The sequence below is a fragment of the Lutra lutra genome, chromosome 1, assembly GCF_902655055.1.
Source record: "Lutra lutra chromosome 1, mLutLut1.2, whole genome shotgun sequence".
Classification (NCBI taxonomy): domain Eukaryota; kingdom Metazoa; phylum Chordata; class Mammalia; order Carnivora; family Mustelidae; genus Lutra; species Lutra lutra.
Genome location: NC_062278.1, coordinates 81,985,900 through 82,006,840, shown reverse-complemented (window position 1 = coordinate 82,006,840; position 20,941 = coordinate 81,985,900). Strand labels below are relative to the sequence as shown.

The window sequence follows — 20,941 nt, the reverse complement described above, 5'->3', positions numbered from 1 at the left end:
TTTTTCCTTTCCTAAGATCCTCCTTTAAGCAGAGCTCTTAAAAATCTTTTGGGATCGAGCATTTTAAAGTGCCTACACGGCATGGCTTTATAGAGATAAGTTAAATTGACCTAGACTGTGTTGTCTCAGAATGAGAAGAGAAAGCAGAAAATCGTATTTTAAAACTACATTTTTTCCCCCCTGGGAAATCGTTAATCTCCAACGATAAACTGCTTTACAAGTGATTTGTTCATGGATAGGATGATGGCTTTAGAAGATAATATACTTGATTCAGTTGCTCTGAATAATTCCAAATTCTGGATTAAATCATGGTAATTGATTTAAAGAAGATAGGACTTTTTTGTTGCAATAAAGATAGTGTGTGCTAAAGTGGACCGGAATAAGGCATTTTTTGACTACAAATTGGCTGGTTTTGTGGGGTTTCCACCTGGAGCATTTTGGTAGCTAGAATATTTCTGCCACCGTGAACAGCCCTTTTCCAACACAGTAATTATCATTTACTGATGTGGTTCTCTCAAGCCACATCCTCCATATGACAGGGCTGATGGTCACTGTGAAACTACTGGAAACTGCTATAGGTAAGTCAGGTTGGCCAGTTTGGTTAAAACTTTGGGTCCCCACATTCAGAACACAGAAGGAAGGGAACTTTGGTCAGAAATGTGATTTCAGTTAAATGAAACTTGTCAATTATTTATGTGTTCCTGAGTTGAGAACTTTAAAACAAAACAGAGTCCTTCTGGTCACTTGTTCACCTAGGATGGGCTTGTTTCAATGGTCCATAGTGGTAATTGTTTCCTAAATGCTGACAGATGCTTTTGCATTATTCATCAAAAGTTTCTTCTATCATTAGAATCACACTGCTTTCACAGTGCTGCAAATGTTTTCGGAGATTCGAAGAAGATGTAGGCCTCCTTGGTGCTTTTTTATCTTTCAGATGGGGATTGTCGGGATAAATTTTGATGTTTGAATTGCCCTGGTTCTGCTAGAGGAGAAGAATTTCTGATTACAGTAGTTATCAGCAATTGGAGTGCTGAATCAGTTGCACAGATTTAAAATAGCATGCAGACTGGCACATAATTGTCCTGTGAATAGATCTTTAGGAAAGCAGCCTTATGGGATCAGTGAGGGTCTGTGTGTTGTTCATTCCTATACTGAATATCGTGACCCAGACAGGGACAGCAGGCATCCCGGGAAGGCTTGTGCATCTCCTGGGTATTGACTTGTACTGCTGCCGCAGGTACTGTGTTTTTAACGGAAGTTCTGTTGATTCGAGCACATATATCATGTTCAAATACAGCATACCTTGCATTTCACAACAATCTAGCATTATAGAGGGTCCAGTACAATCACTTATATGCAAGAACACCATCCCATTTTTAACGCTTGCAATTTATTGTTTGTTGGGTATCTGCTCTGGGTCTACTCTGTGTTCTTGTGAGTTTACCGAATTACCAGAATTGCTTTCTATGTTCTGCTTAGTTCTGGCTCTAAGCCAGGCATGTGGGACATAAATGTGGACAGCATAATTTTTTTTTTCCTTGAGAAAGTGGGGAGAGGCACAGGGAAAGGGAGAGAATCATAAGTAGACTCTATGCTCACTGGGAAGCCTGACGAGGGGTTCAGTCTCACAACCCCGAAATCACAACCCAAGCTGAAATCAAGAGTCAGATACTTAACCCACTGAGCCACCCAGGTGCCCCTGGACCAGTATAATTTTTTATAATAAATTTAGATCTGAATTTTAGGGTTAGATAAATGAATAATCTTTAGAAATAACACATACTTTTGCCTTAAAAATAAAAAATTAGGAGTTGTTTTGTGATGAGTGATAAAGAATATTTTGAATTCTAAAATTTTCCATCATGTTAAAGCATTTTACTGTTTGTCTTCTAATATTCAAATATTTTTTCAGTTCTTGTTCTGTGTGGACAATAGCATATTAGATAGTTAAAAAAATTAAGTTTTGGGGCGCCGGGGTGGCTCAGTGGGTTAAGCCTCTGCCTTTGGCTCAGGTCATGATCTCAGGGTCCTGGGATCGAGCCCCACATCGGGCTCTCTGCTCAGCAGGGAGTCTGCTTCTTCCTCTCTCTCTGCCTGCCTCTCTGCCTACTTGTGATCTCTGTCTGTCAAATAAATAAAATCTTAAAAAAATTAAGTTTTAATTTTAATTATTTAATTTTATTATTTTATTTTATAAAATCACTTGTTAACTGCAAAAAAAAAAAAAAAAAAGACACTTGAGAAACCACAGAAGAGAGTAAAGGAAAGTATCGGTCATCCATAACTTTGTAATCCAGAAACAATGAAAGCTGGTGTTTTGGTATAAAGCCTTCTAGCCTTTCTCCTTTTTCCATGATGTACAAATGCAATGTTAGAGCTTCATTTTTGTGTGATTCACCTAGTGCCAGAGTCAGAAAAAAGAACATGTAGATGGTAGACAAACGCTCGAGGAAGTGAATTCCAGAAAAACTAAAAGGGCCTGAACTGAAGCGTAATAATTTTGTCTCATCTATAATATGGTGAAATCTCACGGACAGCCCGAAGACCTCATTTAGGAAGTTTTATATTGAATTTGGAGTTCTGGCAGAATAAAACATTTTAATTGGATAAGTTTTTCAACCAGCTGAGTGGCTCCACTATACTCTGAAAAATCTAATAAAAACACTTCCAGGGACGCCTGGGTGGCTCAGTTAGTTAAGCAGCTGCCTTCGGCTCAGGTCATGATCCCAGCGTCCTGGGATCGAGTCCCGCATCGGGCTCCTTGCTCATCGGGGAGCCTGCTTCTCCCTCTGCCTCTGCCTGCCATTCTGTCTGCCTGTGCTTGCTCTCTCTCCCTTTCTCTCTCTGACAAATAAATAAATAAAATCTTAAAAAAAAACACTTCCAAATCATGTTCTTCCTTACTTAGCAGAAGTGACACCTCTTGATTACTATGTAAGCCCATAGTTATCATTTTTCACAATTGTATTGACCCTTAGTCAAATCTTAGGTTTAAATGCTAAAAAAATCACTGTGTGACAAACAGATTGATCCTCAGCATTTATTTGTAAGATACTTTTTTTTTTTTTTTTTAATAGCAACATATAAGGGTTGGGGATCTTGTTTAGATCTGTTCTTTGGGAACCACAAATTCATTAATCCAATGAACAAAAATGTATGGGATCACTGTTGTGTATCAGCCACTGTTCTAGGCACAGGAAATCATGAATGAGTGAAACATGTCTGTCCTCGTGGAGCTTAGATTTTAGTGGGCAGTAACAGAAAATAAACAAGTAAATGGCTATTAATAATGGGCAACCAGGAGGCCTCTTCAGATTGGGTCATCAGGATCTACCACTATGGGTTACTTAATCTCAGACCTGAATTTCAAGAAGGAATCAGCCCTGCAAAAAATCTGGAGGGGAGAGGGAGCATTCCAGGGAGAGGGAGCAGTGAGTGCAAAGTGGGGAACTGTATGGATTCCACTGATCAATAAGAAGAGACTAGATAGAGTGATAATCTTATTTATCTCTCTACTGGGGTTAATTATACTTCCTGTGGGAGGCTGTTGGCTTGTTTCAAAAAGTCTAATTGACCATTAAAAAGTACCACGTTAGCTATGACATGGAGAATTGCTTGTGGGGGGAAGCGGAAGGCCAGCTGGGATGCTCAGACATTCAGGAGAGAGAGGATGTGGAGTTTGGGTCATGGGGTTTCCATCCTGATAGACATGGTCCATTTGGGTAGTGCTTTAGATGGCAAGTCAAGGCTTTGTGAAGGATGGAGAAAGCTTCAACAATTGGTGGGGAGTGGAGCCACTTACCGAGATGGAGTGGCTGGAGGAGAAACAGGTTTTAGGACCTATGTTTAAGATTCTTATTAGACTTCCCAGCTCTGTCATCTGGTGGTTGAACATACAAGCCTAAAACTGAATGCGGAGGATGGCGGTGGAGAGCTACGTTTGACGTCATGTGTGTGCAGACCAGAATGAATACTCCAGGATAGGCCACATGGCTTGGAGTTGCAGAGAAAATCAAGTTCCTTCAACATTGGGAAGCAGTTTTATTGTCCTGACATAGAATTTTCAATCATTCACAATTTGCTGACAATACCTTGAGCTGCTGCTTTTTCTGAGCTCTGATATCATTTAGGAAGAAGGGAAAATAGTATTTGTTGAAAGTCTCGTGTGTGCTGGGCAAGACATTTTTGGTACTTGATCTCCTGATTCTTGTGTTTAATATGTGAGGAGACTGGGTCAGAGTCGATGGAGTAGACCAGGTAACAATGTGACTGAGCAAAGAATCCAGAATTCAAACGCAGGTCTTTTGGCTTGTTTTCTATTTTATCGTGTTTGCAGTAGGCAGAGTTACAAACGAGTGGCAATATTTTCCTTTGCTTTTTCTTGCAAATTATGTGCAATTTTAAAGTAAATATAACATCTCCCATATGTTTTAAAAAAGATGTTTCAAAGCTGTACTTGCTCCTGGCAAAGAGAAAAAAACATGCCTCAACAATACAGAAGACTTTAAGGTGGGAGTTAAGTATCCTCCTCTCTTCCTCTCTAAGTATTATACTCCTTCCACAAATTACAGAAATTTTCTGAGAATATATACATTCAAGTAGAATCATCATGGCATAAAAGTTTGTAGATTTTTTTTTTTCTCCTTAATAATATATCTTGGGCAGCTTTCCATTTTGGCAAACTTAACTCTATTGATACTCTTTTTAATGATACTGTGGTATTTCATTTTATATGGTTAACCTATAATTTCTTTATTATTTCATTTTATGGTTAACCTCATGGCCATTTAGATTGTTTCTAGTTTGTTTTAAAATAGTTAAAAACAAGGTGGCAGTGATTGGCCATATATCTTTATCTCTATTTCTTTTTCATTCTGCAGTATGAGTATAGGATAAATCCCTGATTTATGATTGCAAGGTCAAAACGCATGTTTCTTTTAAATTTAGAAAATATTGCCAAGTTGATTCAGATAACATTACCTAATTTATAGCACCAACTTATAATCTTATTATCAGCCCCACAATTTCATCCACAGTGGTTTTGAATAATATTAAAATTGGTACTTATTAGGTAGACTGTTATTTTGCCTTGACTTTAAACTCTTAACCATGAGTAATGTTAGGCATTTTTTCCTACATTTGTATTGGTCATTTCTTCTGTGAATCATCTTTTTATTTATTTATTTATTTTGCCTATTTTTACTTGGGTTATTTGTTTTCTTCCTCTTACTGGCTTGCAGGAACCCATTATATCATAGATATTGGTCCTTTATTCATTATGTGTTTTTGCAAATATTTTCTTCTAGTCTGTTGCTTATTTTGAAATTTGTTTATGATTTACATAGGTATTTTTACATGTTGTTAAATTTATCATCCTTTTGCATTAGGGCTCCTGTCCTTTGTTTACATCATAGAAGGTATGGAGTCCTTACTCTGAAAGAGCTTCTAGGAGGACAGACTTTGTGACATGACATTGCTTATGAGTTAAAAACTGTGTAGTCTGTAGGGGCTGACATGTATGCTCTGAATTTCCTTGACCTGCCAATGTCATGAACTATTCTCCCAGCCACCTATGCTTCTGACATTAAGGTGGCTGTTAGGTGGTCATCATTCTTCCTATCTACCTCTAACTTTTTTTCCTGGACTACAGCTCTTTTGTCTTTTGTCTTTTTCACCATCAAAATAGCTGTTTCCAGTTGCTTCTTCTTGTCACTGCCACTGTTGTGCTTAATATTTCCTACTCTCTTGACCCGTCCCCAACCTTTCCTCTGTCCGCCATGACATGTTTTCTGTCCCTTGTCAGTTCTCGTATGCTTCCCAAGATTTACTTGAAATACTCTACCCATCATACGGTAATTGTGCCACTTCTCAACTCTTTATACTTGCTTGGTAGTCAGCCTTGCACTGCTAAAGATGTGCATGACGGCTCATGTTCACATATATGTGTATGCATGTGTGTTGGTGTGTGCAATTATTTGCGAGTAGAAAGAGAACTCAGGAATTCTTGTATCCAGATAGTTATGGTTTTTTTTTGTTTTTTTTTTTTTTTAAAGATTTTATTTATTTATTTGACAGAGAGAGATCACAAGCAGGCAGAGAGGCAGGCAGAGAGAGAGGAGGAAGCAGGCTCCCCGCCGAGCAGAGAGCCCGATGCGGGGCTCGATCCCAGGACCCTGAGATCATGACCTGAATTGAAGGCAGCGGCTTAACCCACTGAGCCACCCAGGCGCCCCGATAGTTATGGTTTTAATGCTGGCCTTTTTTTCTGGGATTGGCGATTTAGAAAACGTTATAGCACATCTGCTCTGATTACATATGCCAGCTTTGCTTCAAAGAGGCTTTCAGGTTTTTTTTTTTTCCCATTTTCCTGCCATTTTTAGATTTTTCTATTTAAAAAAAAATGATTTAAGATCTATAGTGCAGTGATTCAGGGTAGCAACTCCAATCAAAATTGCTTCTAATAAGGCTGTGTGAATGCTCTCAGTCACTCAGTGATGTTTATGTTTTATTAAATTAAAAAAAAAAGGAAGCTTATGATATTAGGACCAGAGTTTGGATGAGGACAAATAATTTTTGTAAAATAAACCTGAGAGGATTTTCCCAGGCATTTTCTTTACCACACAGAAATCTATTTTTCGTGTTTTTTTAAGCATGGATTTTTTTTCCCCCCAACAAAAACATCTGCCCCAGAAATAAGTTGCCTGCTTTAAATGCCATACAACTTGATATCCAACAGGCTATGGCCAGAAGGTGCCAGGCCTGCTTTAGCTCAGCAGGTGGTCTCTGAAACCTCCTAAGAGGCCATTGGCCTGAGAGCAACAAAGGCTTGGAGGGAGGGACACTTTGTTTTCTAGATAAAGGTGACCTCTTGCTCCATTTTCTGTTATTTGACTCTTTGATGGAGAGTGTTTTAGGACCTCGAAGGACCAAATTAGGACAGTTTGCATGAAATCAGTTAAGCTTTTTTTGTCTCTCTCTCTCTCTTTTTTTTTTTTTTGCTGTTTTTAACCAAAAAAAGGGTCAAGTCCCTTAATCAATAGTTAGTGAAGGAAATAGGGGCTTGAGGGTAAGAATTGGGTACTACTAGGGGTGTATGAATTTGTTGGAGTACAGACTATTCTGTGCAATTAAATGGAGGAAGTAGGCAGAAAGTATGTCCAGTGACTTTAAGAAATGAATGAGACAATAACAACCTCAACAAATACTTGCTCTGTATTAGTGTGTGTAGCACACTGTGGAGATGTTTTTTCAACTTTTGGACGGGATGTGGGTGAGGAGAGATAAATACCCATTGGTCATTAAGGCTCAAAACTAAGAAAGCACCTCTGTCCTATTCAGCAGCGATAGAACAAATCTGAAATTGTGAGGTGTTGAGCCGCCTCCAAGTACAGAAGAGGTTCTAGAGAAACAATTTTGAATGATTATTTGAATATCAGAATTTCATATCTTGGGGTGTCTGGGTGGCTCAGTGGATTAAGCCTCTGCCTTCAGCTCAGGTGGTGATCCCAGGGTCCTGGGATCGAGCCCCCCATCAGGCTTCTTGCTCAGCAGGGAGCCTGCTTCTCCATCTGCCTCTATGTGCTACTTCGCCTGCTTGTGTGCTCTCTCTCTGTCAAATTAATAGATAAAAATTCTTAAAAAAAAGAATTTCTTATCCTTTAACCCTTAGTTTAATTAGGATATTTCATATTTTATCAGGAGGGGGTAAAACCCTGTGCTACTGTCCTAACAGGCAACTGAACAGTAAGTCTTTGCTTCTTTCATTTAAGGGACTGAATGAAGACCCAGAGCTGGGCCTAGGAAACTGGGTCCCAAGGACCACATGCCAAGCAATGATGGTACCCAGAGCTGTGGTCTCCAAACTGAAATGGGCCTCAGAAATCCTGAGAAGAGCTTTTAAAATGCAGAATCTCCAGAAACAGGGATTTTTGGAGGTGTGGTCTAAGAGTCTGTATTTTAAAGAAAAGGCAAGACTGGGGACCAGTTGCCATCTTAGGGGAAGTTGGACTTGTCTAAGGAGCACATTCAACTTCTGACGCCATGTACACTTCCATCTTGATCGAATCACCAATCAAAGAATAAACTTGCGCTTTGAAATTAATGTGTGGCATCATAAACTTTTTATTCTTTTTAACATACCCAGTAGAAATACTAGATGTTCTGCCATGACAGTGCTTGTTGAGCTAGGAGAAAATACCTTGCTGGCTTTGGGGAAGGTTAAGTCTTCCTCATTTAACTGAATAAACTGCCCTTGCCCAGTGTCACCCAAGAAACAGCCAGGAAGATTAGGAATAAGAAATAAGTGAAACTGGCTTTCTAGTTACTAAGAACAAGAATTGGAATCTAATTTTTTATATTTATTTATTTATACAAGATTTTATTTTAAAGGAACCTCCACACCCACTGTGGGGCTTGAACTCACAACCTGCAGATCAGAGTCTCATGCTCCCCCACTGAGCCAGTTAGGCACCCCCCGAGTCTAATTTTTTAATGTGGCTAACAGAGTATTTATAATTCATTTCATAAATTTCAGCTACCATTTATACATTCTAAGTGGGGAGGAAAAATGTACACAGACCCAGAACAAGAACAATTGAAAAGAAAATGCACCAAGTGTTCTTATTATGATCTTTGGGGGTCAGGCTTAAATTCTGTCTCCTCTGGGGTTCATCCAAACCCGCCCTGTACCTCCTTAGTCCTTCGTGTCCTTATTTTTTATATCCCACTCCCTATTTTATTGTTAATTTTTACATACTATTTACCAGTCTTGTCATTACCATGACATACTATCACTATGATACATGAAGTTTCTAGAAGATAGACCTGGTATATTATAGGCTCCTCCTAATACTTAGTGGAAAGGGTCTTAGGAGCCAGCAAAGCTAATTCCTTATTTCTGTAGAGCAGAATGTTGGAGTAAGACTGCTTAAAAAACTTACCAGCCATGTGCAGTTTAGGGGCCTGGACAGGACCCAAAGGCAGACATTCTGTGCAGTGAAATGGAGAGAGAAATGCCCTGGGAAATCTGGATACCTGGTTTCAAGGCTTGTCTCTGCCATTTACTAGCTTTATTATTTCAGACAAGTTCTTCACTTCTCTAAGTCTGTTTTCATTCACTCTACAATGAGGGGCATTTAATTATCTCTACTTCACAAAGATATTTAGAGGTTAATTGAGATAACATGTCAGTAGTCTTATCTCTGGATTCCCAGTAGAGTCCTTGGGAAGATTAAGCAAACAAACTAACAAAAAACCCCAGATGTTCATCCCCATTCCGAGGGACGGTGACTTAATTGGTATGTGGTGGGACTTTGTGTTCAACACATCTAAGAAGGTCCTCAATGATTTTGATGTACATACAGCCAGAGTGGAGAACCACGAACCTTGTTAGAGGAAAATATTCTCTGTAAGTAAAGTCCAGTATTTATTGCAGCTTAGGAATTTTGTTCCTGAATATCTAATACCATGTCATCTCACTGAACAAATGATGGAACAAAATCTCTAGTCTTTTATTTGTATATATCTTAGAACCATATTGTGCAATGGTGAAGACCCTTCCATTCCTTATGTTGAGGCAGAAAACTCTTTACATATTAGATAGAACTAAATTTAGAATTTTAAAATTAATTTATATTCCCCTCCCCCATGGGGTAACATTAAGTAAAGCCAACAAAATCATAGATTGTTCTGAATTCTGTCTTGTATTTCATTTGTTTCCCTAGGACTAATGATTATGGAGCAGACACAATTGTTGAATACAAAATAGGTCTCATTAAAAAAGAAAGTATTATATAGAAGGCTTTAACAAAATAGAAGAAAGGGTTCTGACATTTACGAATTACTGATAGATTCCTTTCACCCTTTCTTTGATCTAAATCCCCCATATGTATTTACCAACTTTGCAAACATATTGACTATGTGCACATAAGGTTTGCAGACAAGTTCCAAAATGTTATCATGGACCAATTAGTTTCTAAAAACCTTTCAAATAATCTTATCTTCTCCACAAGAGTGATTTAAGCTTTGGAAAGAAAAATCAATGAACTCTGCATTGTTTGCTTTTCACTGGGAAGAATCATGACTTAATATGATGGAGCACTCCATGGTTGTTTGTAAGCACATTTATTCATAAGCTGGTATGATTTGACTTTAAGGCTCAACGGCTGGCGAGGAAGAGCTTTTCAAATGAAGCCATCCCCTGTGAAGAGCAGTTATACTTTATATACAGATCATTTTAAAAATTGATGTCTCTAGTAAGATACCCAGATATTAATCCGTTTTTTTTTCCTTAAAGTTATTCTGAGAGGCTTTTGGATGAACTAGAATTTTGTCTTCTTGAAAGATAAAATTGTACCTATGAAAGCTAGATCAGCTCTTTTATAGACTCACAGAGCTGAGAGGAAGATGCACTTTTAGGTTGAGGGCGGTTGGATATTCAGAGATACTCCATGACCTTCAGAAGTGCACATGGCTGGTTAGTGACAGGATGTCCCCTCTCCTGCTCCTGGAGCTGCACAGTGACCGCCATCCGGGGGGATGGCCCATCAGTGAGATGCCTCAGAGCTTCCTGTGTCATGGAGCCCAAAATGTGTTTCCCTCTTTTTCTGCGCTGGTGATCTCAGGAAATCTCCCTTGCCTTCCTTTGAGAGAAGCATTATCTGCATTATTTGGCACTTTAGAGTGGAATTGTTTTCAGAATATAGAGATATATATATCTCTATATATAGAGATGGAATTGTTTTCAGAAGCTAATCCCTTTCGTCACTCAGATTTACTCTAATCTGTAGATGCTGGCAAGAAATCAATTCACATTTTTCATGTACCTTTTGCTGAAAGATTCTCTTGCAGAGGATCTGGACTTTTGTTTTGTTGTTGTTGTTTTTGTTTTTGTTTTTGTTTTTTTTTTGGTCTGCTAATGCACAGTTTGGTGATCACTGTCCCAAAATAGATGTGTTTACAAAAGCATGCAAGTGATATTCTTTTTTTTTTTTTTTAAAGATTTTATTTATTTACTTATTTGACAGAGATCACAAGTAGGCAGAAAGGAAGGCAGAGAGAGAGGAGGAAGCAGGCTCCCTGCAGAGCAGAGAGCCCGATGTGGGGCTCGATCCCAGGACCCTGGGATCATGACCTGAGCCAAAGGCAGAGGCTTTAGCCCACTGAGCCACCCAGGTGTCCCTGCAAGTGATATTCTTGTATGGCCTTAACACAGGCCTGGTTGAGACCCTGTATGTGAGAAGGTGTCTTGGGGTGACATTTAGAGTAGAGAATGAGCAGGGCCCTAGTTTTACTTATTACTGTTGGAGGTGATATTGCTTCTTGGCCTTTTAAAGAACAGGGCTAGGGAATATATGCAGCTGTGTGTGTGTGTGTGTGTGTGTGTGTATCCACATAGACACACACACACACACATGCACATATATAGACTCAACTACTTACATATGTATGTGTATGTTTCTGTTTGCTTTCTGTGTTTGTTTCCCCTCCTTCTCATTCTTATCGACTTAATTTTAATTTGGAACATGGAGGATATGAAGAAAAGTCACACCCTTATCCCTTCTACTTGATTTTCTCCCACTCTTGAGAGTAACCAGCTACGGTGTTGTCTGGGTTATCCTTCTTGTGTTTCTTTTTGTGAAGATAAGTATTTGCATCTCTAAAATTTCCCAAGCTTTTCTTACACAAAAGTATCATATTATAGATATATGCTTATTTATTCTTTGCCTTTTTCACTTACTAGTATCTTCTAGAAATTAACCCATATCAGTGTATAGAGGTCTTTGTTATTATCTTGTATGGTTATATAGTAGCCCACTAGGTGTAGGTATATATTACTTTATTCAATCAGTTTCCTGTATAGGATCATTTTTACCCTAAATGGCAGGGGAAGAGTTTAATGTGCTGTGAGGGAAGTGGGGAAGAGAAAACAAACAAACAAAAAAATGGACACAGTCATCATAGGAACCTCAAAAATATGCTGAGTGAAAGGAGCCAGAAACACAGGACTGCAGATTATAAGATTTTCATTTATGTGAAATATCTCGAGAAGACCCATCCACAGAGACAATAGGTTAGTGGTTGTCCAGGGCTGTGGGTGAAATGGGGAATGAAGGCGAATGAGCATGGAGTTTCTTCTTGGGGGTGATGGAGATGTTCTAAAATAGGATCAGCTCACAACTCTGTAGATACATTAAAGTCATTAAATCGTACATTTGAAACAGGTGGATTTTATTTTATCTTATTTTTAAGATTTTATTTATTTGACAGAGATCACAAGGAGAGAGAGAGAGAGGAGAGAGGAGGAAGCAGGCTCCCTGCCTAGCAGAGAGCCTGAGGCAGGACTCAATCCCAGGACCCTGAGATCATGACCTGACCTGAAGGCAGAGGCTTAACCCACTGAGCCACCCAGGCAGCCCGAAACAGGTGGATTTTGATGTATATAGGTTGTACCTCACTAAAGCTGTTAAAAAAATTAGCATCAGGTGGTATGATCGACATTCCTGGGAGAATGTGATGACCTCTAATTCCAGCATGGCTTAAAGAGTTAAACCCTCTTAGATGTCATGCATGCTTAGTAGAAATGTTGGGAATCTCTCCTCCAATGATATATACTCTCTTATACTTCAAATCAGAAGTTTGTTTCTTTGTTTTAAACAGGATTTTCTGCTTGAGGCTTTTAGTGAACCGATAACTGCTAAAGACATTTACTTATTTTAAACTGACTGTGGCAGAATTGATTTAATACCTTTAAAGAATTAAATTCTGAAGGACCTTGTAGACCACTTTGTTATGCCTCTCATTTCACAGATAAAACTCTGTTAAGAGTTTTGAAACTCTAATTATGTAATAAAGTTAGAAATACAGTCTACTGTATTTCTACTCATCTGTTCTACTCTTTAAATATTTATGCTATTCTGTTAGGCGGCCATTAAAATGATAATTATTAAGACTGTGTAGAAACATGGAAAACTGTTTATTATACAAATGAAAAAAAGCAGCATGCCAAATGACCTAAATATCATGATTGCAAGCAGCGTGTCAAATTTGTGTACATATTGAGGCCTGGAGCATAATAGACAAAAACAATATGTGTGTTGTGGGTGTTTCTCTTTTAATATTCCTGAATGTGGCTGCATTTGTGGCCTGCCTTTGCAGACTTTCCCAGACACCTTCCAGCACCGGGAGTGTGTATGATAAGGTTACATCATTCTAAGCCCCTGGAACTCTTCCCTTGTTTACCTGCCACTGGAAGTCTTCCTTTGTTCTCTTGTTTCTCATCTTACTTTATGGAATCTACCGATCTGGCATGGTTGAAGAATGACTTCTATGTGGGTGGCAACTACTATTATCTACCTCTACAGAAGGCAGAACATAAAGACCATAAAGAAATTGGCTTAAGCCATCACTTCGTGGTTTAGATGACATTGGAAGAGTCATTGAATGAGTTACAAAGAATGATTGAGGGCATTCTTTCTCTGGTTAGCTTTACAACTCAATGGATTGTCTACAATGAGGTTTGAGGGAGACGAGGTATGTTAGGTGACTCACTCCCAAGACTACCCTGGACTTGATTTTTCAGTGTGACTCTAACTAAATGCCTTTTCCATGTGATAAGCATAAAGGAGCTACATAAACAATTTAAGCATCACACTGTTTCAGATCCTAGCTCTGCCAGATACATTTCAATCATATATGCTTGTTTGCTGTGGTGGATGAAGCTGGAGTCTTAGCCCAAGGCTGAGTTGATGGGATAAATGTGAAGCTAGTGACTATTAATATATTATATAAATACCCTTCCTCATCGAGGGATCGTATCCTACTTTCTAAAATATTTGTGTTTCTCCGAATGATGCTTTTGCTAAATTATAGATGGTGTTTATTAGCTCAGATAGCTGATTACACTTTTTTTAAAAAAGATTTTATTTATTTATTTGACACACAGAGAAATCACAAGTAGGCAGAGAGGCAGGCAGAGAGAGAGGGGGAAGCAGGTTCCCCGCTGAGCAGAGAGCCTGATGTGGGGCTTGATCCCAGGACCCTGAGATCATGACCTGAGCCGAAGGCAGAGGCTTTAACCCACTGAGCCACCCAGGCACCCTGATTATACTTTTTTAAGAAAAAAAAAAGATTTTATTTATATGACAGAGAAGAAGGAGAGAGAGAGAGAGTACATACAAGCCTGGGGATGGGGAGGGGAGGAGCAGAGAGGGAGGAAGATGCAGATTCCCTACCGAGCAGAGTCCATCTTGGGGCTTGATCCCAGGACTCTGGGACCACGACTTGGGCGAAGGCAGATGCCCAACTGACTGAGCCATCTAGGCATCCGTGCTTACACTTTTATATCATTGTACTTTTCCTGTTAAAGGGTTGAGATGTTATGGCCATAGCAGTTCCATTTTAGGTTAAAAAAGGGGGAGTACTGTGAAAAGGAAAGAGAAAGAAAGGGCAGTGTGAACGAAGCGGAGGACACAATGTCAGATATATAGGTAGTGCTTGCTGTTAGATCTTTGATTGTATAGTTAATTCAATTTTCCACTTTGGTTTAAGCAATTTATTTTATTCTCTCTTCCCAAAGAGACATCTTCCTGAATTATGGTTTTATTTTATTTTATTTTATTTTATTTTTTTAATCCCATGAATCCTTTGCTCAAATGTCTGGTGAATCTCTCATGACAATGGATTAAGATCTTATTCTACCAACATCCCCAACTTCTTACAGCCTAGTTTTTTATCCAGCCCTTGGAACCTTATGTCCCATCACTTTCCTTTTGAGTCACTCTTCCAAAGTTGGAGACCCATCGTTCCCTATCCTCTGAATATATCTCTACTCTTTCTAATCCTTGAGCATCTGATACTGTGTTATTATTACACTTCTCCTCATTCTAGCCCACTGTATTCTCCTTTCATTCTGGAATCCCATAGTATTTTTGTCTTTACTTTTGACTTGGCATTTATTTTTAAAGTTTTCAACAATAAAACCATATACGTGTATATGGTTATATATATATATATATATATATATATATATATATATATATATATGGTTTGACTTGATGATTTTATCTCGATACACTGACACTCCGTTCTCCCTCTAATAACTGGTGTGATGTGGTCAGTGTGGCTGCCAACAATTCAAATCTGGGGCTTTTGTTACCTAAACCAATGGTACTTAGTAGCGGGTGACTACTTAGGTGTGCAAAACCAAATCTCAAATTTTGCTCTTTGCTTCAAAGTAAGTATTTTAAGTTTGTGTGTTTGTTTTCTTAAGAGCTATTTTGTTACTTTTGGATTTTTGATGTCAGATAAAACGAGAAAGAGCAGCCTATACTTCACTTTCCTTGAAATATCAAATCCTAAAACCACTTAATTTAATGCGGTTCCTCTTTGATTTCTTTGGAGAAGAAAAAGCTCTTCATGCAGGGAAGAGTGAAAAGTTGGTTATGCTGAAGTTACTTTTAGTCAGTACCCTGCACATACAATGTCTCACCTTTAAGATCACCTTATCTCTCCTGGTAAAGACAGGCTACATAGTCATAAAAGCTGACGTCTCATGTTGTTGAAGTTTATTTTCTGTGTTTCTTTGTTTATCTGTTTCTAATGGCATACTGCTTGATAAGATAGGAACTCCAAACCAGATGTTTCTAGTGCTCTCGTGGTTATAAAGGTGCCTTTGTAATGGTTGGTGATATAAAAGCTATCTCTGGATAATATAATAAGAAAGTATTTGGAAGAGTATTGAATAACTTGCAGAATCCAGGGGACAATGTCAACCTCCAGGATAACCATAACAACTATGGAATCTTAGGGTGGCCAGGCAGGAGTGTCTTTTAAGTTTTGGCCATTGAAATGGCTCAGTTCTGTTTCCTTCCCATGCTCAGCTCAGGATTTGTGTTCTTTGGAAGGGACTCAGATTTGCTCTTAGCTTAAGTCAGTCAGGTGCCCATTTCTTAGTTGGGGTGATTGATTGGCCACCAAAAACACATGAAATGGGAAAGGAGTATTTCTAGTTACCAAAGAAGGGGAAATAGGCCACACCGACAGACGCCCATTTCTAACAAGGTTCATCTCAAAGCAGAGAGAATTTAAATGATAGTTTTAGCTTGGACAGTGAGAGATTTGGACAGTACCTGAATTCAATCACTAAATTATTCTTCTAGGTGGAAAATCTTAGCAGTTTATTTCATTAATCAACGGACGTTTTATGCTGAATTGTGAAAAAGTGATTTTTTTTCTGATCACATTTTAAAAAGATTTATTTTCATATTTATTCTATTTTCAAATACATACAGAAATATAATAGTATGAACCCATAGTAGCCATTATCCAATTTCAAAAATTGTTAGCATTGTGTCAATCTTGTTTTTATTGATTGCATCTTCAAGGATTATCATAAGATGTTTTTACAACTGACTATCTAAAAACTCACAATATTCACTGTGAAGTCTGAGAAATGCTTTCTAAACATAAATCCAAGCATCAAATGATTACTCTCATACCAAAAAGTATGTTGCCAGTTAGAACAAAAGATGGTTCTGTGTAACATTGATGCAGTGTTTACCTGGAAGTAGAATTTTCTTTCAATCAGGAAGGCTCTTTTTACTGGTTTAAGACTGGTGAATCAGTTCCTCAGTGGCTCTTTCCAGATTATTTTTCCCAACTTTAGTCTTCTGGTCCTTGGAATCTTTGGGAGATGAATCCGAGGTTTTATTTGACAGTAGATTTTCTTTCTTTCTTTCTTTCTTTCTTTCTTTCTTTCTTTCTTTCTTTCTTTCTTCCTCTCTCTCTCTCTCTCTCTCTCTCTCTCTTTCTTTCTTTTTAAGATTTTATTTATTTATTTGACAGACAAAGATCACGAGTAGGCAGAGAGGCAGGCAGAGAGAGAGAAGGGTGGGGTGGGGAGGAAAGCAGGCTCCCTGCTGAGCAGAGAGCCCGATGCGGGGCTCTATCCCGGAACTCTGGGATCATGACCTGAGCCGAAGACAGAGGCTTTAACCCACTGAGCCACCCAGGCACTCCTTGACAGTAGATTTTCTGAACGCTAGTCTACATGTGTACTGTTTAACAGCTAAATGTGCTCTAATCTCTCTTTGCAGTTGAAAGATGCATGAGTGTGATGCAGTCCGGGACACAGATGATCAAATTGAAACGTGGGAGCAAAGGGCTAGTCCGGCTCTTCTACCTGGATGAGCATCGGACCCGCCTCCGATGGAGACCCTCGAGGAAGAGTGAGAAGGCAAAAAGTAAGACCAATCTTTGAATTCTTTGCTTGACTTGATATAGTTCCACATGGATTATATTTGCTGGGCTGTCTGAAAGCTTCAGATCTATGAAACTTTGATATTTTTGTAAGTTTTAGGGTCAGTTGCTAAAGGATGCAGACAGACTGAATAAGTAATGACCATTTTGTCTTTTTAATTCCTTGGGAATTTTAATCCATAAAAGTTTTCCTGTCCATGTGAGTGCTGTAAATGTTAATATTTCCCCTGTGCTGGAAACATGATTTATTTTTTAGTTGGGATATGAGGTTTTATAGCCTGAGGCCCTTTATTTATTTATTTATTATTTTATTTTATTTTTTAAAAAGATTTTATTTATTTATTTGACAGAGAGAGAGAGAGATGGTGAGAAAGGGAGCATAAGCAGAAGGAGAAGCAGGCATCTAGTGGAGCAGGAAGCCTGAGGCGGGGCTCGATCCCAGGACCCCAGGATCATGACCCGAGCCGAATGCAGATGCTTAGTGACTGAGCCACCCAGGCGCCCCTATTTATTTATTTATTTTTAGTAAAAGGTGAAGGGTATTATAAATCCAGTGGACTTAAAAGTGTATTGCCATATTCTGAGCAAAGCTAACTGACCAGTGAGTTAGCTTTTAGTGATACCAAGCAAAAGAGTTTTGATCTGACCCCTACTGAAAGTCTCTCTCCCACACCTCGTACATTCAGCACCAAGTTGGGTGTTGGGTCCTGTGTAATGGCTCTCTCATCTCCTTCCTTCCTGTTTTCATAGGAACCTCCCTGGTCTCTGGTCTCTTCACCTATCTGGCCTGTCGAGAAGTCTCTTAACCAGTCTCCATTTTGCTAGTGTCTCCTGCTTTTGTCTGTTAAGATGCTTTCATCTTCAAGTAGCAGAAGACATTGACTAAATTAGACTTACATGAAAAATAAAGATATCATCTCATGTAATAAGAAACTCAGAGATCGGCAGGTCCAGGTGTGGGATGTTGAGTCTTTAGTTCTGTTTTCCTCAGGGCTCTTGGCTCTCTCCCCTGTATATTGACCCTGTCGTCAAGGCAGCAGCAACATGGTGCTTCCTTTTTAGGAGAGGGGAACCCCTTTCCAGAATTTTCTCTCAAAGCCTACTGCCCCATGTCTCCTTGGTTAGAACTGCATTATATTCCCACACCTAAATCAATCATAGGAAATAGGAATGGGGCCTCTCCAATGGCTTAGACATTCCAGAACTTGCCCTGGGGGCTGGGAGAGGCAGGGAGGCATTGGCTCATTTCTCTGTGAATTGTGTGGGGAAGGAGTTGATACCAGAAGAAAATTGTGGCTTTCCACAAAGGCAGAATGGAGGAGACGATATTAGAGGCAATCAGTAAGATTGCAATACTTCTGATTCACGCTTTAAAAACAAGCAAGCAAACAAAAAAGTAATATTCTAATTTAAGTAATCTTCCCTGTTAGTGCTTCTCTGATCCAAATCTGCAGTGTTGTTCCATTACCTAAAAGATGCTCATCTCTGGTCTCTTATTCCAGGCTCTCTGTGATCTAGCCTCTCCCTACCTTTCCGACTTTATGTCCCATTATACTCTCTCTTGAGCTTTCCAGTCTTGCACAAGTGACCTATTTAACATCCCTGGAGTGGACCTCATGTTTCTTTATCCTATGTTTTTCTTCTTCTGGGATACCACCTTATTCCTCTACCTCTCTAAGCCCTGCTCGACCTTTACCGTCCTGGCGTTCTTTCTGGAGATACCAATCACATTTAGCCATGCTATTCAGTTACCACCAAACGTTTTTTTCCTTCCAATTTTTAACTGTCATCTTATGCACAACTCCAAAGTTGGTTCTAGGTCTTTGTATGTTTTCCCTGTGCAAATATGCAAGCTGTAAATTTGATATATTCATAGTCTCCTTTTCTACCAGTCTTTTTGCCCTGATCTGTATATCGCTCTTCCTATCATAAATTTCAACATGTCCTGACTCAGTGCTTGGGAAGGCATGGTCCATGCTGCCTAAGGCTGCCCAGGAAGGTAAAGTGGCATGTGGAGAAGGTTCCTAGCGGGAAACGATATGGTTTGTATTTCACATTTGAACTTAATAATACCACAGTTCACAGACAGTGAATTTGTTCATGCTTATTTTTTTTAAAGACTTATTTATTTGAGAGAGAGTGAGAGAGAGAGAGAGAGAGAGAGAGAGTGTGTGTGTGTGTGTGTGTGTGTGTGTGTGAAGCAGCAGAGGGAGAGAATCTTCAAGCAGACTCCCTGCTGAGTGGGGAGCCCAATGCAGGGCTTGATCTTAAGACCCGGGGATCGTGACCTGGGCCAGACCAAGAGTCAGAGGCTCAACTGACTGGGCCACCCAGCCATCCCTGTTTGTGCTTATTTTTAGAATTTAAGATGATTTTGCTGCTTTTTAAAAAATTTTTTCCAAATCCATTATGCCATGTAACTGTGTGTTCTGCTTTCCTCGCAGTACTTATCGACTCCATTTACAAAGTCACCGAAGGTCGGCAGTCTGAAATATTCCACAGACAAGCGGAGGGCCACTTTGACCCTAGCTGCTGCTTCACCATCTACCATGGCAACCACATGGAGTCTCTGGACCTCATCACCTCCAATCCTGAGGAGGCCCGCACCTGGATCACAGGCCTCAAGTACCTGATGGCCGGCATCAGTGATGAAGATTCCCTTGCCAAGAGGCAGAGAACCCATGACCAATATCCTTCCTACAATGTTAATGTTGAGCTCTGTGTGTGTGTGTGTGTGTGTGTGTGTGTGTGTGTGTGTGTGTGTATTAGACCGTGTCTTATTTTTCCCTGTAGGTTTGAGGCTTAAAGCCACCTTCCTCTCTCTTTCTCTCTCTCTCTCTCTCTCTCTTTCTCTCTTTCTTTACCCCTAGCACCTTTCTGCCCCCTCCTCCCTCTCACGCCAAGTAGATGAATGCACAGAACAGACAGAAATGAGCTGGCATGAACTCAGGCTTCTTAGGAGGAGACTGAATTTAGCTTCACAATCTGAGAGGTCTCCAAATGCAGCCTAAAGTTTCCTAAGAGAGACTCGGTAGCTGGGAAGGTATTTATTTGGATTAGAGAAAATCCTGCTTTGTGATCAAATCAGTTTAGTTTAACAGGTACTCTTTGAGTTCTAATTACATATGAGGTATTAAGCTCCTTCCTGCTTTTTCTATCTCTTTAATTTACAGTATGGAAACTGATGGATACGGAAGGGGAAGTTATTTTTTGCTTCATACCATTTTACCTTCTCTGAATTGTTCAAAAAACTAGGGACTCATCTGAGTGTCCTTGATGAAGCCCATTCTTGAGGTCCCGTGCTGACCAGATAGTTAACCTCCTTGGTCTGGACACACCTCTTGCGCTGGTATTGGCCTGGTCATGGGACATGGACTTTCTGGCCTCAATTTCCTTATCTGTAAAGTGAAGACAATAGAGTTGTTGACTGCTTTGATTCCCTTTATCACATTTTTTTTTTCTAAAGAAGATTTTATTTATTTATTTATTTTGGAGAGGGAGTGACAGAGAGCACAAGCAGGGGGGTAGCAGGCAGAGGGAGAAGGAGAGGGAGAAGCAGGCTCCTGGCTGAGCAGGGAGACTGACTTGGAACTTGATCCCAGGACTCTGGGATCATGACCTGAGCCGAAGGCAGATACTTAACCCACTGAGCCACCCAGGTGCCCCCTTTTTCACATTTGGCATG

The 20,941-nt window shown here is 39.5% G+C and overlaps 1 protein-coding gene across 3 annotated transcripts in view; it reads left to right on the top strand.

The window, feature by feature from the left end:
* The window catches only part of PLCH1 (phospholipase C eta 1), a 216,351-nt gene that overhangs the window by 109,551 nt on the left and 85,859 nt on the right, over positions 1-20,941 (top strand). For all 3 annotated transcript variants that reach the window (XM_047728543.1, XM_047728551.1, XM_047728558.1), the window contains 2 exons: positions 17,094-17,240; positions 19,701-19,944. In XM_047728543.1, coding sequence (XP_047584499.1) covers positions 17,094-17,240; positions 19,701-19,944 — 391 coding nt within the window. The remainder of the gene's footprint in view (positions 1-17,093; positions 17,241-19,700; positions 19,945-20,941) is intronic.